A 26,671-nucleotide genomic window follows, 5' to 3' on the forward strand; every position below is an offset into this window, starting at 1 on the left:
ACAGCTGAGGGTAAACCAGGGATTAACCTCAACTGCATCCTATCCAACTCGGCTTTCGTGGATTCTACAGCAGACGGGGGATGTGTGAAGGCTGGGTGTGGAGGACACAGCATTTTAAAAGCATATATTACTCCTTAACAGTACAGAGAGCCTGCTGAGATATCATCTTCCCATACGTTAAACTGAGCGTGGAGAGATGGGAGCGGAGGGCCCTCTCCTTACAGAGAGCAGTAATTAAAAAGATACCGAATCACGTTTTGGTGAAATGACAACTCAAGGGGGAATAACACAGCATAGAGAATTTTGCACCCTCTACAAATTAGCATTTTCATTTCTCCCATATAGTTTCAACTACATTCTTTTCTCCCCCCCCCCCCATCATTTCTATTTTCATTTTCATTAGTATGGATAGGCCAGTGAGTGTGTGTGTGTGTGCACACAATGTGCACATGTGGGTGTGAGGTGGAGATAAATATTGACCTTTTACGCGGAGGTTCCGAGCTGTAATAATAAGGAAATTGCTCACAGCAAATGATGAACTGTCATCTGTGTGCAAACACCCAGAGGCTCTTTGTACTAGTGCTCCAATTAACAGAAAGGTTACAGAGTAGTGAAAATATTGTAACAGTGCAATGGAGGGAATACATTTCTGTATTTCTATAACCTGTAATTTTAGTTTTTAATCTTCAATGTGCAAGTTAAGCTGTTTCAGATAGGGCACGGAAACAGTTCACCAGTTCATGTGTCTAAATATATTCTGGAAGTCAGGCTTTACTCTAACCAATCAGCGATGGATCCCTACAAATGCCAGTTTGAAGGTGAGTGATTTTAATAAAAAAAAAACAAAAAGCTTACATACTGTACTTCTATCTAAATGTGTGCCCCGTCTTCTGCAAATGAGATGAAATGTGTGTGTGTGGGTCAATAGGAGGTCAGTGGCAGGCTGACGTGACAGAGGGCTGGAGGTTGACACAGACAGTGCAGTGATGAATGGGATGTGATGAGATGCACAGCAGCAGAGCTGGCCTATAGGCCAGCGAGCAGGGCTAAGGCTTAATCGTTAGAGCGCAATGGATCACAGCAAAGGCCATGCTGATTGCATCTGGGATGTGTGTGTGTCCATGCACTGGTATTATAATACATGTGAGAACCAGCTGGACCTTTCTGGACACCAGAAATGAGCTTTATAAGGTTTTGAAGCTTTGTAAATTGCAGTACGTGTGTTTGTGCATTGTCTTGCTCATTAACAACACTCATGCACACACAGATTGATGAATGCATCTTTGCTGTCGTTCCTGCCATGCAGCCAGGTTCTGTCTAACATCAATACCGAATAAAAATCAACTAGCTGAGGGGTGAGACTCGCTTTAGGAAGGTCACTCATCACTACTGACATCCTGTCACTTCTGTTTATCCATCCTATTTATTCATTTTTATGTCAAACTACAATTAATGTAGCATATAGTATATATTATAATATAAATGCAGTTAATATCAGGTACTTTAAAATCTGTGCATTCAATTGCTTTAACCTGACAATTAGATACTACACTGTATTCATTAAAAAAACAAAACAAACAAAGCCACCAAACAAGAACCTATCCGGTATCATAAACTCCCTCCATCTAAAGGTGGTGTAATGTGAGTCTCTCAACATCCAGATGAAACTGTGCATAACTATGTGAAGATAATTAAAAATTATATTGCCTTGTAAAAGATTATTACACCGTAAAGCTTTTTTTTGGATCACACAGATCCACTGTAATACCATCAAAACACCTGCTTTAACACATTACTTGAAACTACTGCAGCCCGATGTACCACTAAATGCACTGCCACGGTAAAAGGAGAGAAATAGCCTGTGATTATGCTGCCAGGAGGTGGTGCTGTCCCGTGCTGCGATGCAGAACCGAAGATTCCCCAGTTCTTTGGGAATTCTCTCAGCTGTCTTCTTTGTTTCGCAAGTGTTTCAATTTCCTGCGGTCTCCTGGACTTGAGCTTGAGTGATGATTCCCTCTGTGTCCTCTGTATCTTGACCTAAACCCCAAATCTCTCTGCGCAATAGCTGTATTGTAGCTCTCCGATCTGTCTCCAGCTTTCTTTCGACATATACTTTTGGTCCTTCTAGAGGACGGACAAGGTCTGTATTGATGGTCTCCCACTCTGTCCTCGGGCAGAATTTAGGTCAAAAGATTTGAGACTTTCATCTTACTCTCTACTGCTGCCCATGGCTGGTTGGACTCTGGACTGGTCTGTACTTGCTTGAGCTTCACTTGGCGCGCTGACTTTAAGGTCTTCGATTAAAAGAAATCAATATAAATTAAAGAGAGGCTAAAAACTCCACCACTTTCCTGTTGTTTGGTGCACAGGAAACACACACACATACACACACAGTTCACACACACATCAAGTGCAGCTCTTGCTGCCTCAGTTCTCTCTGTCTGCCAGAGCTTATAACACTGGGGCTGTAGGGACCAGCATGGAGTCTGGATGATCCCAGCTCCTGTACTGTTTGTACTCTGTCTACACCAACTTCACTTCCTGCCACCGCGAGCAAACACCCACCTTACAGCTCAATATGTGTCTGAATACCAAACCAACAAAACCCTGTAGCCCAAAAATAAGCAAACCGCTTCTGCTCAAAAGTATCAGATGTGTCTGCAGCATCCATCTAGTGCTGTATAACAATTATCAAGGCAACCGCCCGCCGTACTTCTGCATCTGCATCCTTTACTGCTTTGTGTTCGGAGCTCAACACCACCCCTGCGTCTACTATTCCCTTCCCCAAATCAGACAGCTATGCTTCTTCTCTCCCTCAGCAGATTAAGTGTAGGCGAGGTAAAAAAAAAAAAAAAAAAAAAAAAAGAGCAGACAAAGAGAAGAGGAGAGAAAAAAGACAAGTACAACCACAGGGGATAAGAATAGCTGCCCTGGTCTCCCTTACAACAACATGCTCTTATTAGACACAATAACGTCTGCAAAAAAACACAAGTACTCCTCTCTAATTTTCTCTGGCTGTCCATCTCTCTCTCTTTCTTCTTCCTCTCTCCACTCACACCAGCTTTGCCGCTCACTGTTATCACCAGCGAGGGCTCTGCCCTCTCCCTCTCTCTCGCTCCCAGTTGCTCTCAGTCTATTTCACGTTCTTTATCCTTCACTCTCCTCTCTCGTTCTCCAGCAGCCGCCACCCTGGCCTCTCTCATCTCCTCCACTTGTTTGTTTTCTGATCTCCATTTTCTCCGCGATACCCCCTTTTTCTTTTCATCTCTTGCTCTTTCTCCCTCCGTCTTAATCTAACACTGGCTAGCCTCTTGCTGCGCGAGTCTATTTGTAACCCCTCTCATACCTCGGCTAGAAGCCCAGCACATTCAAGCTTCTTGTTTATATTCCGATTGCACTGAGTCGTCGTCCTTTCTCTTCCTCCTTTTCTCTCCCAGTATCTATTTGTCTTCCTCTATCTTTGTCTCATCTCTCTGTCATAGGCTTCTGTAGCACTTCTACTGTTAAATTTTTCTCTCTCACCCCTCCTCTCCCCCCAATCTGTGTTATAAATAGTGGTTGGATTAGGCTGACTTTTCGTTTTGCTCACTATTAGGGAGCAGATCAATTCCACAAATTGAGTGGATGGGGAAGCAAATACACACACATACACACATCCAGGCACACAGCCCTTCTGTCCTCCAAAATGCCACAGTGACAAAGACGACACAAACACAGGCATTGTCCTTGTTTCCCCACTGCTGGCTCTCTCTTTTCCCCTCACAACAGTCTTTTTCTCTTCCATTTTCCACGTCCCTTTCTTTCAGCCTTAAGCCTTTTGGACTTCAGTTGACCCCTCTCCTCCTCTTCCCTGTTTTCCTTTTATTTCCATTTTATTTCTCTCCGCATTCTTTATGCTCGACCTGCAGCAGAATACCCTGGTTTTCGAGTGTGTCTGTGCGTGTTTTAGAACAGCGAGTCTTGTCTGAAGCACCATGTAAAACACCAAAAGACACTCAACCCGCACAACTGCTCAACATATCAACGCAATAATCAAAAACCACTACTCATAATGAAACTATGGTCCACTTAACGCCTCATATTCAAAATGTGTGACGGTGTGTGCTTGGAGTTCAGGTAATTTTTTTTTCTCTATATATTTTGTGCAATAGGTGGAAACAGTAATAAATTGGCTCTAGGTTTAACATTATTGCGTCGAATTACTCGTACCACCAATAAAGAGAAGCAATATGGATTTTTATAAACTGCGACTGCTGCAGGTTATTACTTTAAAAACAACTGTAAAGAATGAATGTCACTGGAAAGCTCTCAAGCAATCTGTATATAAATGCACATGCATTTCTTCCCTTTCTATTTGCACGTTTGCGTATGTCTATGAATAAAATGTAATCAACCATGCTCCAGCGCTCATCCTCATCTCCCTCCTCGTCTGTCCTCTTGCAACCTCTCATTATCCACCTCCCTCTCTCTCTCTCTGTCAGCCTCTCTGCGCTCGCTATTTCCCTCCCTCCTGTAACGATCTGGCCATTACTGGGGCTACCGTTCCAGCCCTGGTTTCACGGGGTGTCTGGGGTCTAATTGGGACTAAATGAGTGTGTGTGTGTGTGTGAGTGTGTTGCTGTGAGGCCCCATTGACAGGGACTGGCTCGTCCATGTCCCCTATGAAGATTCTCTGAGTGAGTCTTTACATGCAGCCACACACTCATGCATATCACACCTACACTGCGTTTCCTTTCTTCGCCTTTATGTTTGAGTAAACTTGTTTTGATTTAACAAATTATGTAAATGTGTGTTTTAGATTGAAATTACCCACGGTTGGCCCCCTCACTGCTGCAGCAGTATATTAAATTGAGAACGACTGCAAACTTAACAACCCATGGTATCACAAGAAAAAGAAAACTCTTTCAGTCGTTTGTGCTTTTCTACTGAATAACTGAATTTCATGCCTGTAAAATTTAGACAACTCAAAATGTCCCTCTCATTTGCTACACAACTATATCAGTATATCAACTACATTGCTTGTGGGTGCTGAATTGTACATTGTGAGAGGTAAATCATTTTAAGTTTGCCACCTCGAATATCTCAGGAGAATGCACATTTCTAGATTTTAATTTGTGTTGATTTTACTGTTATTCTGGCACTTTTGGTGTATGTGTGTGTGTGTGTGTGGGGGGGGGGTTCTTCTACAGTAGGTTTCTAGCTTTTCTATCTTATTTACTGTTTCACTTTCAATGATGGAATATTAGAGGATGGACCCCAGGGCAAAGAGATGTAAAAGCCCCCTCCAACCCCTTCTGCATAGGAGAAAGGCCCCTAGACTGAAAGAGAATAAGTACAGGACATGCGAGGCACATAAATACAGACGCCATTTGTGTAGAACTGTGGAGCAAATTGCTTTGTGGAAGTAAAATATTCTTTTTCGATTTGCGAGCGTATGAGTTCCACCAGGAAGAGCAGAGAAACAATAAATTGGGTGTAGAGAGCCTCCGCTGTCACCTCCATTCAGACACCAGCGTTCCCATTAAGTAATGCTGTCAGCTCTGCCACTACACCACTCTCCACCTCATACATAACAGTACCCCCTTAATTGGAAGGCTACTTCGACAGTTACAATACAATCCAGGTGAAAACACGCAAACAACAGCGAGTATAAAGCGAGAAAGAGACAACACACGCTGAAAAAGCAGTGGCTAGTCAGAGTGAGCAGAACTTTTGTAGCGTCACACAGCAGCTTATAACAACATATAACAGGAGAAGTGCATGTGTGTGCTCAGTGAGAGAAAGTACGTCAGTGCTGTATGTGACTGTGTGTTTCCTCAGCAGGTATGCAGTTTGAGCTGTGATCTCTGGGAGCTGCCATCCAGCAGCACTGCCAGGAGCCTGGCTACGTTTCACCACAGGGTGTGTGTGTACTGATGGGAAAGTCTGTGTTCAGCTGTTCATCCATTATCAGACATTTATACATGCATGGAGATTTTCCTGTTTGTGCCCTGTGTTACCCCAAAGGGGGGGTGGGGGGGTGGATATGGCCTATCAGCAGCCACTTATCTCATCTTGTCTGTCCTGACAGTTAATCTGATGGTGGGATAGAAAATTCGACTTTTTCTCCAGAGCTGTAAGACACTTGATTGGTTTGCCAAATATGCTTCACCACACCCACATTTCCCCTGTATCTATGCAACATCTCCAAAATGAATGCTAGTGAACTGTCTCCTGTGATGTGAATTAACTTTTTGCTCCCGTTCCACAAACTAGGAAATAAATGTACCTGCCAAGAATATTTTCACCGCCTAAACTATTTATATGCATCATAAAAGTAGGCCACACTTCCTGTTTTCAATGTCTTTGACTTCAGTAGATGTTTGATATTGTAGATGTTTGATTCTTTACTCAGCAATTACTGCAGCGGAGAAATAGTATTTCACATACCACTGCTGTTTTTGTGAATAATATTTTAATATTAAACCCAAACGCTGATCTTTGCCTTAACCAAGCACTGTGACATAAAAGCTTCAGCTGCATTGTAAGAGCACATCCTGTGGGACAACATATGTTGTCTGTGAAGATTTTACTGATTCACTCATTGTGACGCTTTGCAGATACTTTAATTTTCCCCCAATGCGTTGATTAAAAACATGCCAGAGGCATTATATTTCTCTTTAAACAGAGCCCATTTTTTATTGCAAATTAGTAGAATCTAAACTTAATTTCTAGGAAGTAGAGCTGCAATTTATCTGTTTAATGTTAATGTTTAAGTTTTTGATAAAACCAAATCAGACCTTGTGCAGCGCTACAACAAACGGAAACTACATGTACGATATCTACAAACAATATATTAAAATGTTTTCACTGACGCTGTAATTTGTTCTTTTAGCACAGACAGAATTAGAGAAGTGTAGTCCTTTCCTTCAGAATAAAACCAAGATTTTGCCACTCTCTTTAGCCATATTTCAGACAATAATTTCCCAGGCCTGCACTGCAGTGGGCAGATTGTGAAACAGCTCTTCTTTACCTTTGTGAGATGGCAGCATGGGATGAAAGAGGGTGATTATTATTAAGAAGTGACTAAGGAAGCCGGGCATGTGTCCATAGCTGAGTCCTGCTCTAAAGCCTCCTCCATCACACACTGTACAAGCACTTCTGCCTCCACCCATCTATCCTAACAGAGCAAATGTCCTCTCAACAATGTTTGCAATCCAGCATTTCCAATACAGTATTATGGGAAAAGGGGCGCAGACATAAATAGTAGAGAAACTACTCCTGCAGCCATTGAGGAGGTCAGCTGTCACAGATTATCATCTGTCTTCTATTGGTAGTGCAGCATCTTTTCTGGCTGCAGTATTGAAACAGGTAGAACTACACAAAGCACTTGTACAATTGTTGGTTCTGTTCCCATCTGTGCACACTTCAGTGAAAGTTAGATATGTAAATGCTCCTTTCCTTCTCCCTTATGCTTGAATGTGCTTTTTCTTAAACCACGTACCACCCTGACATTAATCTAGAGTATAATTCTGCATCAGTACTCTAATATTACTGAGCTCACTGGTGCCTGCTGGGAGGTCTCATCTGCAGTGCTATTTGACAATTCCAAACTTCATTTGTTTCAGTGAGCACTTTAAAGTTTATTGATTTGGATTAAATAGGCCCACAATAGCTCTTGGCTTGCTCAAAGCCAGCATTGGGGTATTCACTGAGGTCCAGGAGTGAAAGGGGAGCTGAGCCAGCCTTCACTGTTGCTTCCCTCAGTCCCTTACAGCCATTACACATGGCAATAAACTCAGCCAAGTGCAAAACAAAAAAAAAACAAACAAAAAAACAAAACTCTGTTGAGCTTTTTTCCCAAGCTCTAAACTAGCTGACAGGCCACACAGTGCCAACTAGCTCTCTCTTTCTCTGTATCTTTCCTCCTCGCCCGCGATCCCGCTCCATCTCCCTGTACCTTCAAATCCTCCTCATCCCGCTCTCTTCTTCAGCCTCCCTCCTTTCCCTCCTCTTCACTTCCTTTGTCTTGTCAAAAGGTTTCAAGCTCAGTAAAATACTATCTGTCAGCGTGCGATGGAAGTAGGTGTATTCGACACGATATTGACACAACCTTGACACGACGTGGGCCGAGCGTCGAGGTAATAGGGAGGCAGGGAGCTTCAGCAGCAAATAACCGACAGGTCCATCGAGAGATGGACTGATGGAAAGAGACAAAAGATTGAGTCTCTGTAGTAATGTTAAAATAAAGTTGGTTTGACAGTACCGTTGATCCTTTACTGCTGAAGATTCTATTCTATTCTGTGCTGGGCTTTTTTTTTTTTTCCTGCTCTGTGCTGAGCCTGTCCTGTGCTATGCTATTCTTTGTCACGCGAATGTGTGTGGTTTCCTGCACCCGGCCGTCCTGTTTTGCTGTTTTATTTTACGTTTTCACACAGCGAGCTGTTCATTTCTGCTCCTTACTGTTTTTTCTTTCCATTCTCCTTTCATCCCTTTTCAATATACTATTCAGTCTTGTCCCTGTGCCACCTCATTCCTTTTCAAAAATCCTCTTATAAAGTAATTTGTACTCAACACATAAGGACGTAAAAAATTGTGGGGAAAAAAAAAAAATAATAATAGAATGGAGGCCAGCCTGCACATTTTCCACCGCTGATTGCTCACGGTTTTCTTGTCCTTTTGTGTTTCACAATTTAGAGATTTGGCTTTTAGAATGTGTATTGTACAGTACGTTGAATATTACACTGTGTCCATGGTGAAAAGCCTACAGGAAATGGAGAGATTTAGCAGGAGAGCATCTCCCTGGGTGCTCCTAATTATATGAAAAAGATGAAACGTGCCAAGTCCACATCCTCGCATGGTGCTGTTTTCCGAAATGAGGCATTGTGACGCCATTGTGACCCCTGCTGAAACGGAGGGGTGGGGCGAGTTCAGAGCGAATGTGTACGTCCGAGAGTAAGAACAGAGAAGCCAGTGTGAAGCGATGCTGCGATGCCCACAGGCTGGCGTCTGTTAGCAGAGTTCTAACCACAGTGGAAACACCACATAATAGAGAGAGACGGAGAGAGAGGGAGGATGATGAGGTGGAGGTGGAGGGGAGAGAGCAACAGGGGAAAAGGAGGAGGAAACTAAGAAAAATACATTGATGCAGACAAAAACCAGAGTGGCAGGCAAAGAAGCTTGTCTCTGTCTCACACAGACAACGACAAACTCTTGTTGTTCCTCCACACCATCCAGGACAGAGCAACATGAATGTCTCCTATTGTTTCTTGCTGAAGTGTCTCTTTGATAAAGCCACTCTCTCTCTCTCTCTGTGTCTTTCATCTGGCTCGCCATCAACAAACACGAAACATTAAGACGCGACTTCCTCTGGTGCTGCTATAAAACTAACCAACGCCCCTCTATGTCTTTTTGTCCATTTTTCCTCGCCATCCGCTCTCTTCCTCTCTGTCCCGTCTGTCTCTGCTGATATTCATTTCTCACTAATCATGTGAAATTAACTCGCAGACACCAACCGCTAAAAATAATCTTTGGCAGCCAAAAATATACATTTTCCTTGTGAATACTGTATGACATCCAAGTCATTTTCTGCTATTGTGCGACATATTCAATTAAAAGGCATTAATTAAAAGCTGATTCAGTAAACCGTGCTCACTCATCCAGCCAGTGGAGAACCACTTTCTGTGGAGCCAGTGTCATAGGCAGTTAATCAAAAGCCTACAGACTCATTGTTTTTGCTCTGAGCATACAGAAGCCGGGACAGTAAATTTTACACATGAATTTTGCATTTGGTGCTTGGACAGTATTCATTTCACACCCTGCATGCTGTGTAGTTGAGTATTCTGTTCAAGAATTAAAGCCTATTCTGTTTTCAACATCCCGAATGGGATAAATAATTTGCTAATCATGTCATATTGTTTGGGAAGGGCAGAAATGACCTCAGTTGTGTAACATTAATGCTGTGGACTTCTGCTACTGATGCTGAAGAAAAATTCTTAGTGGATTAATACTTTCTAAGATTAAATAGAGTTTACTGTTCCGGACTGAACTAATTCCACCTAAACAACGGCGTCTCATATGAAACTGGACTGTCCTGTGTGCAGGTCAAGATCAATAATAAAAATACTGACAAAATGACACTTGAATTAGCAGCGTACACAGTAGATCTTCATCTAGTTTGTGGTCAGTAAACATTGTTGATCTGCAGAAGCAATGCAAGTTCGGCAGGATCAGCATAACTGCAGTTAAGGCTGTCTGTTTTTTTTCTTTTTGATCACGTACATCTGAAATCATATTCTTATTCATAAGGGTAGAATTTAATTTATACATTAAAAACTCTACTATTGTTTTTCATCTGACATTTGAAAATATAGACCTTTAAACGCCTGTATAGACCTTTAAAGCATATTGCTATTTATATTTTGTTGTTATGTGCATTGAGCCATCCTATCATTCACTTTAATAGTTCTAGCAGGCTCCAGTTTCAAGCTTTGATTTGCTAATGGTGCGACCTTTTTGTTTGGATTTGAATAATGAACCATACCTGTTGATTATACAGTAACTTTCTGACCTTGTTTATCTGTGTACTAGATACAAACTAAATCCTACTGCTCTTTATCAAAGCTGAACATAACATTTCACCATAATAAAGCCATCAGGTCACTGTAGCCTTACGTGTGAAATACATCATGAAATATTATATTTCTGTCTAATCAGTGTATAAGGAGCTGCGTGTAATAAGACCGAATTAAACCTCAGTCTTATATTCTGAGTGTTCATCCAATAAAGGGACTTATTAAAAAAAAAAAAGAGGCTCCTTTTGATCTATAAACTTTATACCTTACTGTTTCAGCTCATGTGTTAGCGGAAAGCGTTACGCACTGTAGAATAAAAAAATATATAGCCTAACTGAACGATTCTATAATTCCTGCAGTCTGGGAATGTAACAGCATCATCAAAGGTAAATCTAAAACCTCTCACCGCTTGGTTTGATTAATGATAGCTAATATTATACTGTAATTAAATACCCAGCTGGATGGTTCATATTCCTATCATCACTAGTCATGAAGAAAATTGACTGCGTTATTGGAAAAATCCAGAGCCTCTTTCGATCCATCACATAGCCCGCACGCTTAATGTTTGAAAAATGAGCAACATTTCACCTTGAACAGAGTGTGAGATACAGGAAAGAATCATGTTCACAAGCATTTACAGTAAATACTGTAAAATGTTTTTTTTTAAAACACCGTCTGGACGTTCGGTGGTAATATACTGATGGCTGATCTCAATGGCAAAACATCATGAGGAGTCTAAATTGACTGGCTGCAGATTGGAAATCATCAGAATTTAATGAACCCCTGTATAATGCTCGCCTCTCAAACACTAACCCCCTGCAGCTGTCTTCAATCTCACCTTTTCCTTTTTTTCTTTTTTTTTTTCCTGAGATAAAAATAATGGAGCAGTGGAGAGCTGAAGGCGTACTTTATTACACTGTACTACAACTTCAGTCATGTAGTTGTAATATAATATTTTTTCCTTTCTCCCTATTAGTGCGATATCTATGATGGATGTAAATCATAAAACGTGTCATTTTGGTCATTTATCCCTGCACGATACTGTAAACTCTACTTAGTCTGGGTCTGCCAGTTTGGTTTTGATGGACTATTTCCTTTTAAGCGGTTGGAACTGTGTGGCCCTGTTTATATTACGCTCTGTGTGTGTGTGTGTGTGTGTTTGTGTCAGAGAGATATGACATTGTTCCTGGCAGAAATATGTTCCAGGTTTGGGGCTCAGGTGGCTCTGGTTTGTCTCTGATCAGAGCTGACACACAGGACGGCATAGTAACACACTCTTGCTGTCTCTTTCTTGATTTAGCTCAATCTCGCTCTGGTTTGTAATCCCCTCCTCTCTCCACGCGCACACACACGCGCGCACATATATACACACTATTCACAGAGCTGTGCTGTAAGCTCTATCAATCTTTTTGAACATCGACACTGAGCAGCACTGCAGCCCCGACAGCCTTTGCTCTCACACACCTGATGCAGAGTGAGCTGCTGCTGAAATTAAGCCATCTAGCTGGGTGGAGGACGCTGCCTTAATTCCTTGTTGCTCTTCTGGAGTCTACAGTATACCCTCCCTTTTCTTTTTCTTTTTTTTTTACTTGAATAGAATAGCTTCTGAATAGATTTCTGCATGGCCTAGAATATACAGCTTAAAAGCATGACAATTTGAAAAGGCCGTTGATACACAGCTGAAAGAATGAGGACAAAATGGATGAACTGACTGTGCTTGCTTATGGCTGTTATCAGATGAGAGCTGGCCGTGCCGTTTTTAGGGTTCTCCTTTTTAAAACCTCCCTGCATGTTAACGATGATAATAATTACAACATTCTCTGCACTAAGAATCTAGTTTCTTACACTGAAATCTTTATTTGTGCAACAATTCAAACACTGCAGGTCTCTGACAGGCAACAGTGCATTGCCTTAGGCTGGAACAACACACAGGTGAGGCTAAGCAGCAGCTTGGAATCATGTAGTAAAGTAGAATTGACTCCACCAGGCAGATGTAATCAAAAGCACATACTGCAAACAAATGCACAGCGTTGCATTACGATATTTTTTCCACACTGTGGCCGTAACATCAGTCCCACTTCGGCTTTGCACTAACTAAAGCCTCAACTACGCTCCCTGCAAACATGGACACGGATGTGTAGTTGTTCTTACTATGCTACTTTCGATTCCACTTGGTACAGGCCATGCTCAGCTGGTGCCCTTGTACAACCAATTGGTGGGTACGCAGACCACACTATCCACCAATGAGAACACTAAGGTCATGTCCTCAGCACAGCTTGTGGAAGTTTGGGAATTTTAACAGTTTACATTCTACAGCTGCACATGGCAGGTGCGGAAGGTCATTTCTTTTTCTAGACTAAATATACTTCAAGAATCCCTCATTAATACCATCATTAATAAGCTTGGTGTTTCAATTAAATAACATTAAAATTAATCTCCCCCTTATCTGAAGACTCTAGAATCTGAATATGCAAATAATATTCATTTTAAAAGTTTACTAAACCCAGGATGAAGTCCACATCACGCCTGTGGAAGTTACACATTGAACCACGACTGGTTCTCATGTCATAGCATCCTACACATTTTATGGTGAGGACAGAGACACGTCCTCCCTTCAGTGGACAGATGCGAAACCAGCCCTGTAGTGTCAAACTCTGCACATACATCACACTGCACAGTGAACAGTCAAACACCCAAGTGCAGTAACAATAAGCAAAACACATTTTTGAGTGCAGGAGGACAATAAATGCACTAAAATATACTCAAGTATAATATCAGGAGTCAGTATTTTTTTTCCCTAGAATTCCTCGGAGGGTGGAGAAGGCTTTCAAAAATAGAATTTAGGCCATTATGTCATTTCACAGGCTGATGTTTTTTGTCTTGTACCGGGGCCCCCGATTACCAGTGCAACTAATGGGGCTGTACTGGAGCTAATTTCCTTTGAGAACAGGTTGTATTCTTCACAGCTTTGTGTATCTGTAGCTTTATGCAAAGGAGATTATCTGCCTCTGCATTGTTACACACTGCATGTGTTCATTTGTCTCCTGTATCTGTATTCCTATACGAGGACATTGTGTCTCTATCTCTATTTTTAGTATCAAAGGCTGTGTCCTGGCTGTGGGACTCCCCCCCCTTCCACCCTTGTACCTGAGATGAATTCCAGTTTGAGCTTTTGTAGATGGAGTTAGTGTAATGGGATTAGCAGTTCCCAATTAAATGAAGTTAATTGTACGTCATGATCGGGGATGAAAGACATATTTAGAGGAAGGGGAAAAGCATCCTGACTGGGTTTGACTGCTTCGACTGCTTGCTGGCTGTGACAGCTCAAAAAGTGGTGTCTGTGCCAGGGCGTTTGATCACCAAGAAAATCCTCTTGTGTCAAACTTCCTCTGACTCCAACTTCAAAAAATACCCCAAATCAAAGAGCATCACGGAGCAAGAAAAAGATTCACCCGCACAACCCTCAAAATAGCATAAAGAGAAATATGTATCAAAATATCATCAGTCATCTTTTTCTCCAAGAAACAAGTCCAAAAGAACAAGGACGGGGAGGGGACGGGGAGATGAAAGTGCAGATAAAATCCCCTCCACAGTGTATGTGCTGCAGGTAGGAGATAAATTAACAGACGGCTGTGAGCTCTGTGTCCTTATTCTAGCAGCTGATTAGACTCAAATCTTCCAGAGCTGGGCATGAGCGCCCTTGGATGTCCCCCAATTTTTTTATTTATTTATATTTTTTTTTTGTGTTTTGCCTCACTTGATTTGATGTTATCATCATTGACTTGGAATATGGCTAGCTTAATATTTGTGTAGGTCCTTACTCAATAGCAATTTCATCCTTGAGCTGAGGATTAAGGCGCAATAATAATGCACCTCATTGTGTAAGCTGGTCTCAATAGGTGCTTTGTTGCTCAAAATCCAGACAACAATTTGGTTTCGGGGACAATGATGTTAGTCGGCCAATGTATTTTCAAGGACACAGTGGTGATGATGATGTCCAAGGCTCTCTATTATTTGAGAGCGAGATAAGGACCTCTGGAAAACACACACAACAGCCTGTAGATGGCTTTATAACGAAGGGTATCTGGGTTCCATCAGCCAGGCGTTATGATCATCCAAGGTTACATAATGTTGATGATTTGCATTGGAAAGGCAGCTTTTTTTTTTTTCTTTTTTTTTTTTTAAATTGCAAGGGTCAGCACATACACTTACACCAACACATCGGTATGCATCTCATATCCAAAGTCCCACCTAAGAGATGTTTGACTTGTGTGTGTGTGTGTTTTCCACTCTACTGCATGTGTACACATCCCCCAAAAAGACTTCAAAACAAGAAAAAAGGAAAAACATGCAACAAAAATACCTTCGTCTCGAGGCTTGTTCATTGAAGATTCATCATGTTTTTTTGTGAGCGGACCTAGGGTTAAGAAAAAAAGGGGGGAAAAAGAGAAAAGAGAAAATTCAAAAAAGATTACTGGCAAAAACGGAAAAAAAAAGAATATCAAAAAAAGAAAAGAAGCAAGAGCAAAAAGGACAAATCAGCAAGAGTTCATGTTTGCTTATTGTTTTGTTTTTTTCTTTTCTTTTTTTTTTTCCTTTAAAAAGAGTACAAAAACAAAAACAAAAGGCATCACAGACACAGATTTATCACAAGAAAAGACACAAGATCAAAGAAAACTGTTTCTGGATGTGATTTCCTTCTCTCCCCCTGCAGAAGAAAAACGGCTGCCATTGTTTATGGGCCCTCTTTCTCTCTCTCCTTTAAACCCTGTTTGTTGCCTGAGTCTAAAATTTCGTTTCCAGGCTGGGTGGCTGGGTGGCACAGCGGGTGGGGGGGGGGGGGGGGGGGGGGGGTGAGGGAAGGGTGGAAAAGGGAAAATGTGGAGTAATAAGGCCTCTGTGGTTTGAAGAACAGGACCCAGCCCTTTACTCCCACCACATGACCAGAAAGAAAAAAAACAAAAAAACGGGCTAAGAAGAGGACACCTACAGAAAGAATGGCGGGTTTGGGTCCTGATGCTCAAACCCCAAAATTTCAACGGTGACATTTCAGCAGTGAAAGTACACAGAGAGTTTTAAAGGGTTGTTGCACAACATTAGTCAGTTAGACCTTTTTTCGAGAGACACACTGAACACAGAGACACCTTTAATCAGACAGACACTGGCGAGCAGATAGACAATGACCCTGTAACGGCAGAAGGCATGTTAAACATGTTTCAGATAAAACACGGCACAGGTGCTTTTTGTGTGTGCGTGCACGTGTGTCTGTCATTATTTAGTGGTTAAAGCAGAGAGCTGTTCCCCAGGCGGGTAAATAATTACATAGCACAACAGCAGTGTGTCAATTTGAAATGACAAGTAAGCGTGACGCTAATTGCGCAGAGGAGTGCAGGTAAAAGGTGAATGTAATTTGATCCCCATCTGCCCACTGGCTGTTTTTGGTAAATTAAAAGAGTGGCAGAGAGAAAGAGAAGAAGACAGAGAGAGAGAGAGAAGAGATGCACACAGAGAAAATGTGGAAAAAGAACCTCTTCTTTTCATCCCTTTATCCCTTCCAAAGCATTGGTATTTTTTTGTCATCAACTTCTATAAGTGTTCACATGCTTTGTCTGATAATCACAAAGTGAGGTATTTAAAGAAAATGCCACAGAATCTGCTTTGACCTTGCTGCTGTTTCATCGTCCTCACATCTGCCATTTTCCCCATTGTCCTTCATTCATGTGCAGTTTTCACCGAAAAGAGACAAGTCACATACTCAGCTGCAACAACCAAAAAAAAAAAAAAAAACTATTTATGTATAGTGTTCCCCTCCTCTTTCAGAAGGTGAATGTTAGTAGAAAGTACTCTTCACCTCAGCTTTCAGAAAGTAAGTACTACTGCAGAAATACTCTTCACCCTTTGTTGCTTTCGCTTAAATCTGATAAATCCAGTTTAGAAACTTGAGGTTTTGGCAAAGAAACTGGATTTTTTTTTTTTTTTCACTGAATTTCTAATAGAAGAATCTGCTCTTTACCAGAAGGCTGTAAAGAATGTGTAAAAGCCTGAACACACTACAAAATAATTGAATATTAGTCAATCACCCAGTGAGAACTACACACATGAATGGGCAACCTCCAAAGGACCTCCAGCTTAGAAATTTCAAAATAAATGTGCACAACAAATTGTTAAATAAACTCAAAGGATACACAAAGAAAAATCCCACTACAGATAGGATTTAATTCCACCCAGGCTGAAAGCTCCGGAAAAGGATCGGTTGCAGACCTCGATCTGACGCAGGAGGAGGAATCATAAAGAGCAGGATCTTCCTTTTACCTGATCATTAGCAGCACTTCATTAGTTAACTGATTATTACATCAGATCTGTATAATATTAGTCACACAGAGCACAAAATAACTGAAGACATCTTAATGATTGGTACCTGCCAAATCTATTTACTAAGAAGTTTGTTGAGTGATGATTAAGTTTAAATAGTAACCTGCCTATCAAAGAAACAAGGGTAGCTGCTTTTTCTTTTTTTTTTGGTGGGGAAAAATGACAAAAATGAAATCTACAAAATCAAGCAACCATTACTGGGCCGGCATCATGCTGAGAAAAAGTGTAAAAACTGAGCTTGATTGACATTTTTTTTTTTTTTTTTGCTGCAATGAGTGGGCGAGGAGCCGAGCAGTGTGAATCAAGCTGAGTGAAAAAAAAAAAAAAAAATGGTTTTCTTCACACTTTAACACTCTTTGCCCAATCAAAGGAGCTGAGGCGACGGGAGCATGTGCAATTTGATGGAGAACTATACCCCATGTCCCATCAACCCCCTCCACACCCTGCACACACACACACACAGACACACACACACACCTGACTGCAGACCACTAAAATAACAGCAAATATAATTACAATAAAGCCAGGATAGACAGCAGAAATGGGCATGGGATTGATTACTTTAGAACAGGGCGGAAAAAGGTCACCCAATGCACGTTACAGATTTTAGATTTTTTTTTTTCCACCCATGCTATGTTTGCCATGCACAACCTAGCTGTCGACCCCCGGTTGTTTACACCCTCTGTCTTCTAAACCCTGCCTTTCTATTATCCTCCTCTCTGTGAAACTGTTTTTCTTCTTTCCCTCCTTTGCTGTGTCTGTATCGCAGTGAGGAGGCAGGCCGGGCCGACCGCAGCTCACTTTGAAGCCGGTTATGTAAGGATTCACTTTGGCTCCGCTTCCCCCCTCCCCCCCGACGGCCACACACAGACACCAGCTCACACGACGCGAACGTCATACTGTAACAGCGCACGTGCGTACAGTGGTACACATGTTGGTGCATATGCTCAAGCACACAAGGTGCAGACAGGAGCCTGTACACAAAAGAAACCTCACTCCTCTGTGTTTATGGTTATGGGCGAGTGTGTGTTTGCGTGTAACAAATGTTTATGAACAGGCACAAGAGTAAGTAGGTGTTGAGTAGCTCATTTAGGCAATGTGTGCCGGTCCGGCATGATCTACGAGGAAATGGAAGTGCGTCTGACAGCTTGTGAGTGAGCGTGGACCATGAATGATGGACGCTTGTTTGGAGCTGTACAAAGGACTATGCATGTGTGTGTGTGTGTGAGAGAGAGAGAGAGAGAGAGAGAGAAAAAGAGATGGGGCACATTGTCATTGTCCTAGAGCTAAAATATTGCAGCAGAAATGCAGTGAATAACTCAACAAGAAGTGTGTGTGTGTGTGAGAGAGAGAGAGAGTGTGATACAGTAGTTAGATGTGCAGACAATCAGACAGGCAGGCGAGCAGACGTACCACACTGCTTCATTATCCCACACTGCTGCTCTCTCAGTCACTAAACCCTGCGCGCATGTGTGTGTGTGAGCAGTGTGTGGGCAAGTCACAGATGAGTAGCTACGATGAGTAAGCTGTGACTACACTACAAACAACCGTGAAGTCCGTTTTCAGATGAATGGCAGTTAAAACAGGATCCTGTGTGAGCCTGTCCTCTCAGGTGGCGTTGAGCGTTTCACCCTTCAGAAATATTCTAAATGGATTTATATAGTCGTCATTAGTCACCCTGTCACAATTAGTTTTCTGCTGCTCTCGTATCATTAAGTCTCAATTCACTTCTCTCAATTAAATGACGTGATTTGCATGACTGTTTATGAGACAATGCCGCCGAGGCAGAATACGAAATGCGAAGAGCTAAACCCAGCAAACAAGAAGCGTTACAAAAAAATGGCCCGATTACCTTCATGTTTAATGTTGAAGAACTGCAAAATGTTTTATCTGAGAGCCAGAAGTAAATGTGCGGAGCAGTATTCTGACTGACTCTGTGTTCCTGTTGAGTCACAGCACAGTTTATGATGACTACAGGGACTTTTCCCCTTCCTTCCTGTCCATCTCTCCTTACAGAGCGACCTTGCCTGTGGCAGCATTAGGTGAATAATGGAGGGGGTCAAAGTTAGAGACAAGGACAGATGAGACTGTCATGATGCTGGCCTAGCCTGTTCGAGGTCAACACGCTGAAGTTTACCAGCCCAACAGGTCTACCAGAGGGCAACAAAGGCCTGATAGGGGTAAAATCCCTAATGGTCGTATGAATTTCAGTCTTGCTGCATCACTTTCTGTAGATTATTGTCCTGTGTAGTCTTACTGGAATTTAAGTTTTGGCTAAAATCTGTTCAAATCTTTGTCTCGGTCACTCTTTGCAGCACCATTTAGTCCTTTCATATTTTGGGGCTTCAAAAGGGAAAACACAGAAAGGAACTGCAGCTGAGGTGAAGCTGCATACATTAAAATGTTGGTTACATCTACATATTTTAGAAGTGCTTGATAACGCTTTGGGATTACGCTGCCCATCTCCTAATTTCAAATGTTCGAATTATTTATAAGACGAGTGCTAACTCAGTTCTGCTTCCTTTCCATCCTTGTTTTTGGGCTATAAGAAGTAGATGTGTTGTGGATGAGCTGGCTCTGGCCTGCTTTAATCTCATTCTACATTCTTCTCTGGAGAGTATATGCACATAAAAAAGGATAAATTAAATTTGTGTGGAAGGTTCTGCAAATGCATTAGATGTAGTTATATCTGCATACCACTGCTGGAATAAATAACAGGAAAAAGAAAAAGAAAAAAAAATCCTTATGCTTTTTGCCAGCTGTGCCTGCTGTAATTTAGAAATGCTTGTGGAGAACTAAAAATAAAAACAATGATGGCGGATCAACATTTTTGTGGATGTCTTTGTCTTCCTCCTAAAATCTTCAGTAAATCTTGAGTTACTTTCCGGACCCGTTTTCATTTACAGTTGTGGTGTCAGCTTCAGAAAGACTCCACAGTCATAGCGGTCGTCGACTGTAAGCTGTGGTTAATGTACAAGCTGGATGTACTGACTTTTTTTCCCTCCAGGCAAGGCAACATCTTTGACAGCTGGCTGACTCTGACTGGCACTGCCTCGTATCAATGTTGTAAACCGAGTCCTTCATTAAACTCCAGCTTTAGCTGATGTACGGCTCATTTAGATATTCACCAGACACGGTTCTGTCAAAATCTTATTTATTATTTTTTTTTTTTGCTCATCGAAACTCACTGTTTCTGTGCAGCCTACAACATTGTTGCTAGGTTTAGCACTTATGGTGTCTTTCTCACCCTCATTCTCTTACTTCCTTTCACCCCCTTTCTCTCTACTTGTTTCCCACCACTGGCCCCCTCCCCTTTTTATTTTAGGCATTTTTTTTCCCTCCCTCTGTCAACTCTCTTTCCCTATTCAGTCTCCTGGCGCCTCATTCTCAAGCCTCAGATTGAGAGCCTGAGATATATCGATCCAACCTAGCTAAAGGGGGAGAATCAAGCACACAGAGAGAAAGGGGAAAAAAAAAGAAAGAAAAGAGAGAAGGATGGAGAGGGATGCTGACATGGGGTTTTCAAAATAATGTGCATATGACAGACAGAGAAAGAGAGAAGCGGTGTGGGCTTTAAAAAAGGACGATAAGATGAAGCCAAAGAGAGAAAGAAAAAGAGGCTGTTGTTTGTACAAGTACAGCGGTTGGAAGAAAGATGAGGGGAAAGGTCTGTATATGTGTGGGGGTAAAGAATGTTGTGAAAGTGTGGCTGGGGGGTATTTTTAACATCAGAGGAATGGGAGGTGAAAACGAGGTGGGAGAAAGTTTAGGGTGAGAGAAAAGAAGAGGTGTAAGGGGAGAAAAAGGGATGGAGGAGGAAAAGACGAGATTGGAAGGAAGACGATGAAGTGGAGGAAATAAGAGAGGTAGAGGGGGCGGAATGTAAAGATAAAGAGATGACAGTGAGAAAGAGATAAAGAGATTATGTGAAGCAGAGAGAAAGAGAGAGGTAAGCAGAGATGCAGAGTGTGGCGGGGAGGCAGATGGAGTGACATTTACGGAGTGGTGATGATCGAGTAGGCATGAAGGTTAAAGTCATTTTCTCCCCATGTAACCAGACACACACACACACACACACACACACACACACACACAGTTATCCAGTCATGCGTTCATGCATATACTACATCTGCAAATGTGTGCTTTAGAGTTTCAATTCCAGTGTGAATCTGGATTACCACATACTTTACACAGATTCCAGTAACATACAGTTATAAAAACCTTCTCAACTCACAACCAGTCAACTATGAATTCTGATCCTCTCAAGCAAGAATATTGAACACAACAGGAGACTGGGAGCCGCTGCATTAACTTTTTATAAGGCGGCAAAATAAAGAAAAGAAATTCAATAGTTACATTACCTCATATGTCATGTCCAATCCCCAGTGTAAACACTGCACAGAACTTTTAATGAATAACACTTCCAATTCAACACATTGATTTATACTGGTGTGTTTCAGCAGTGATGAGTGTGTCTGGTCTCTGAGGACGAAGACCCTTGACTACAACAGGTAACTGCATGTCTATTATATCTTTCCACTGAACACATGGTTGGGGTATGAGAGCGTGTTTCTGACTATGAGTCCTGTGCGATAGGCGGGGTTGAACTTTGAAACGTTTTTAAATCAAAATCAAGTTCAATTTAATAAAATAAAAGATTCACATTAAATTCTAATTTTCACATATGACTTAAACTTTAATAAGTTTGATCTGGTAAAGTTCTGCACCTGATTAATGAGCTCGCTCTCTCTCTCTGACTGGCCACTGTTCTATTTGAATTTGAATTTGCCATTCAAAAAAAAGACCAACAGAGCGGTGAAAAATCTAGGCAATCACCTCAAGTCAATTTCAGACAGCAGCTAAGTTTTTTTTTTTGGTTTTGAGTGTAAATAGACAGCTGGTGAACAGAGCTACATCAATCCCTCAGTTGAACTTTTAAACATCATCTTTCCATCCCTGTGCTCGTCACTCTGAAAGTTCAGGATTGGGGCCGACAGGATTCAGGAACGTGAAGCAGCTAATTCTGTCAATCTGTTAAACTAGCGTTAACATTAGCTTAAGCAGCTCCGCAGCAGAGCTGTCGGCCCTATCATCAGGAGTACTCAGTCAAAACATGCGGTTCACCATTATTACCATTTGCCTGTCTATCCATGTAAAAAGATAAGTTCAGAGGAGCCTGCGTTTTAACCATTCTGACATTTGCAGTTTTGTCAGCAGAGCTCTGTGTGTGTGTGTGTGTGCTCTTTATTGGGTTAACCTTTGGAGAGCAAAGACTCTTATGTTGTCTGACATATGGGGAAGGTGGAGGAGGTAAAAGGGAAACAAGAAAAATATGGTGGGAGGCTGTTACGTCGAGCTATCAAAACGCCGACAGGCTGAGATACTCAGTTTCATGTTGTGTTTCATCTCGGAGGTAATCTCTGCGGTACGTCGTCTTCTGTTGCCTTTGTCCATGAAAAATGAAAAAAAAAAAACAAAAACAAAGGAGCCAATCTGTGTTTGTGTGTTTGAACAGCCGTGCAACCCCTAGGCAATCTCTGCCCTAAACAAAGGCTCGTTGGTGATCTATGCAATAACCTTCTGCTATGACCCAAGAACACTCTCGCCGTTTATCTGTCCATGTGGGCCTTGAACTTGTCTTGCTGCTTTCCATCACAGACTTCTGTGTCTAAAATGTCATGTATGTGATGAGACGTGCCACTTGGTATTATCCTAAACAAATAGTTTAACAGTCAAAATGGGCATTGTCAGTGCAAACAGCGGTTTCTAGCACATCTGTATACAAGAGTCTGAATGTGTTTTGAGGACTGCACTGGGAGTGTGGACACAAAGAAGTGAAGCACAAAGCTTGTTTGGGGCTGACCCTTTGCCATCCCTCCTCCCTGCCTCCATCTAAATCCATCTCCTCCTGCAAGACCAGCCTTGTAAGAGCTTATTCCACCGCGGGCTGCAGCACTGGGACATTACTAACCAGTGAGTGGATGAGGCCGAGCTCCTAATGCTGACAGAGTGAAACACTGACGGAGTGCCAAGATAGAGCATGGGGGAGTAATTTAGGTCAAAAGCCCAGGAGGGACACCAAGACACAGACACATGCCCATATATATATATATATATATATATATATATATATATTTTTTTTTAAACGTCCTTTGTGTCTTTCTTTGACTCTTCATCTGTCCCGGTCCATATGTATGCCAGCTGCACATATTCCAATAAAGGAAAAGCCTGCTCTTAAACATGCCTGTTAATGTTGAGTTATGAAACCACGAGAGAGTTTCCATTTATACTAATGTGTCCCACTAAGGTCTTCTAAAAATGGGATCGAAAAGCCTGTTAAACTTGAACGGCAAAAAAAAAAAAAAAAATAAAGAACACCCCTGGGAAATAAGGCAGCGCTGACAGCAGTGATATAACAGAATACACGTTCTTTTAATGCTTTTGGACAGTTCAATTGCCATCTCTCTCTCTGAGCTACCTTATCTCCTCCAAGCTACATCAGACCAAAACACCAACAGTGTAATGCGTTGTGTCACCTAGAGACTAAACCTGGAGCTGCTGCATTTACTGTACAGTCAAGTGGGAACGAGCTGTGCGGACTTGAAGGTTTTCGATTGGAATTTTCCATTAAAAACACAAACTTGATAATAACAGTAATAATAATAATGAAAAGTTTAAAGGACCTAGTACCTAATGAAAAAAGAGTTCAGGGTAAAAATAAATAAATAAAAACCTTTGTACAGGTGAAGGTTACAAATTGAAAGGAAACTAGCAAACTAGCAGTATATCGCACGCTGGCAGATTAAAGGAATAATCCATAAAAAAAAAGGAGGAAAAGAAGAAAACAGCCTGAAACTTTATGATTTGACGTGTATATATGTGTCAGGCCTGTGTTCTGTGGCGCTGTCCGTGGTGCTGAAATGTGAGCTGACAGCAGTGTGCAGCACATGCTGCTCTTCGCTGTGGATTTTTTTCTTTTCTTTTTTTTTTTTTTTTTTGTGCCTCATATGAAAATGCAGCACACGCAGACTGTTGGATCGCCTGACTGGCTGCACAGGAGTGAATGATGGTATTAAAGTCTTGGTTAATTGATCACTGATGATACTACTTGTTGAACTGCACTGCAAGATAAGAATATAATAAGTATAATTTGTGGGATTATTCCAAAAAAAAAATGCTTGTGTTTCAGGTGAGCACTAAGGAGTGTCTATTATTGTTATGTACAATTTATGAATCTATTAAATAATACAAAATATTATGGCCTATTATTGATTATTATAGACTGTAATAAGCTACTGACACTGAGTCTTTGTTTTGTGGCTGGGTATTTTCTGTATGCTCTTGGTCCCTGTAACGTTTCTGTTTCTATTTTTAATTTATTTTAACTAAATTAAAAACCAATCACTCAAAAAAGGCTGATGATATTTCCTGCGTAATTTACATATAGCAGACTGTTAGTGAAACCTTTGCTATGAAATTTGTGGATCTCTGTCTGTCTTTACTTATGTGTCTGTATAATAGTCTTATCCGAGTTAAATTTAGCATGCCTGTCACATGCCTCCATTTTGTGAGGGTATAATTCAGCCTGCATACATGTCTCCACACATGATGTCACGTTTTTGTGTGAGCACAGCTGTGTACATCAGCATATATATATGCATCTGTGTGCTGAGAGAGGACGCAACTGCATTATATTTATCTTGTTTCTATTGCTGCTGGCCTCTGAGAGTTAACAACATAATTTTGTTGAATGCCACCAATGACAACCAGTGTCTTGTGTCTTAAATTAAGTGCGCAAACGTGTGTGTGTGTGTTGCGGTTGCCCAGGTGTTGCAGCTACACGAGTCCATGGCTCTAACTGAACTTCCACTCATTAATACTCAGTGTCAGCTTGAACCCAGCAGCTACTCTAGCTAACTAGTGATGAATTGCGTTGCTCTAATGCATTGACTTTCTCCTACGCGAATGAATCAGCAGACTTGTTTCACCAGAGGAGGAGGCCTTACCTCTGAATAACCTCCTGCTCTCTCTATCTCTCCCTTCATTCCTCCTTTCTTTTAATCTCTCCTCTCCTCTCTCATGTTCTCTCCGCCCTTACTATTCAGTGTGGTGGGAGGCACCGTTGAGGACCTGGCAGACATAGCTATGTGTGTGTGTGTGTGTGTGTGTATGTGGACTTCTATCTTTGTGAGGACCAGTTTGAGTTAGAGACCGAACGGAGAGAGGACATTTTGGCCAGTCCTCTCTTTCTGACACACCTTCAGAGGGCTGAGGGTTAAGACCTGGTTTTAGGGATCAGGTTAGAATCAGGTTTAGGCTTGGGTTGGGGTTAGGTGTTTAGTTGTGATGGTTAAGGTTAGGGGATGCAATATGACTGTCCTCGCAAATATAGAAAGACCAACGTGTGTGTGTGTTTCCATGAGTGTGCAGGAGGGGTAATTTGCATTCACTGCCAGTGGCCACCTCGGCTTCAGAAGCCCTGAAGAGATGGCCCTTTGAGCTGCACTGAAAGAGATGGAGTGTGTTTATGTGTGTGGGAGCAAAAGAGAGAGAGGCGGAGGACGGAGAGGTAAAGAAAAAGCAGCATACCTCACCGTGCAGAATGAGCAGTGTATGTGCATGTATGTGTCCAACAAGTGTGTGACTGTGTGTGACTGTGTTTGGCAGTTTAGGCCACGTGCATAGGATGGTGGTCAGTGGACTGAACATCAGTGGACTGAGTAAGAGAAGGTCCAGACAGCTGGCCAGATACTGCTCCCTATCAGCAGTCATAGGGAGCATGTTTATCTGGAAAAAAAGATGCTTCCTGTTTCCTTGAAGTAACATTCTGATAGCATAAGTTCTGTTGGTCAAAGTATTAGTTGGATCTTTCAGCAAATTTGGTTCCTAATGATATTACTTTGTAATGTGGAATCAAATAAAGTATATATATGTACCAACAAGTGTTTGCCTGTGTGTGCGTTTGCATACATCTTCACTAACCTAGCCTTCAGGCAAACCAGAGCCATTATTAATCCCCAGACAGCTGAATTCTGCTTTTTTTGCCGTGTGCCTCACAGGTTGCCGGGCTCTTTGATCTTCCTGTATCTTATTTTCTCAAGGTTACTTTAATAACAAGTACACTTGCAGAGAACACGATCGGTTTCTAATTTCCATGGACACAGGAAACACAGGTAGATAGGATCCTATTAAAAGGTCTGGTCTGTGCTGTTACTCCCTTTAAACAAGCAGTATTACATCATTTTCCTCCTTCCCCGAATGATTCTTCCATTAAAGTGAAAGCAGTTTATATCTAGTATAAAGGAGTAAAAATGATTCCTATTTAAAAATAAAATAAGAATGTCCAATATCACCTTCACTCTGTTCAACGCTACAACTTAATGAATTCTCGCAGCACCGCTCTACCCTGTTTCTATGCTTGGGCTTATCTCTGTTTCACAGCATTGCATGGTCATTTTCAAATACTGTTGGTCTCATCAGCAACATGGCACCAGGACGGCTGACCATGCCGCTGACTCAGCGCTTCAGAATGTGAACAGTATCAATAAACTGGAGGATTAATTATAAACGCAAACGCGCTGAGGGCTAATGGCAGTTTATGACTGCCCAAACATGGTGTACATTACATCACAAACCTGAATCCTGTTAGTTAGCTGAAGTTGTTGAAAAGCACTACTTTCACACAACTATACAAGTGTCCCGATAAAATCAATGTACCAATAGAAGGTAGAATAAATACCCAGCTA

General features: G+C 41.7%; 1 protein-coding gene across 5 annotated transcripts in view; it reads right to left on the minus strand.

Annotated features, from left to right (window-relative positions):
* nlgn2a (neuroligin 2a) overlaps window positions 1-26,671 on the minus strand; it is an 88,783-nt gene that overhangs the window by 53,208 nt on the left and 8,904 nt on the right. Inside the window, exons 2-3 of one of the 5 annotated variants that reach the window (XM_041031095.1) lie at window positions 13,624-13,632; window positions 2,759-2,772 (exon numbers count right to left, since the gene is read on the minus strand). The exons of 2 other annotated variants lie outside the window; for them this stretch is intronic. In XM_041031095.1, coding sequence (XP_040887029.1) covers window positions 2,759-2,772; window positions 13,624-13,632 — 23 coding nt within the window. Of the gene's footprint in view, window positions 1-2,758; window positions 2,773-4,405; window positions 4,430-13,623; window positions 13,633-14,916; window positions 14,971-26,671 lie in introns of all 5 variants that reach the window. 2 more of the 5 variants (XM_041031093.1, XM_041031094.1) reach the window with 2 other exon arrangements.

This window comes from Toxotes jaculatrix, chromosome 23, assembly GCF_017976425.1.
Source record: "Toxotes jaculatrix isolate fToxJac2 chromosome 23, fToxJac2.pri, whole genome shotgun sequence".
NCBI lineage: Eukaryota > Metazoa > Chordata > Actinopteri > Toxotidae > Toxotes > Toxotes jaculatrix.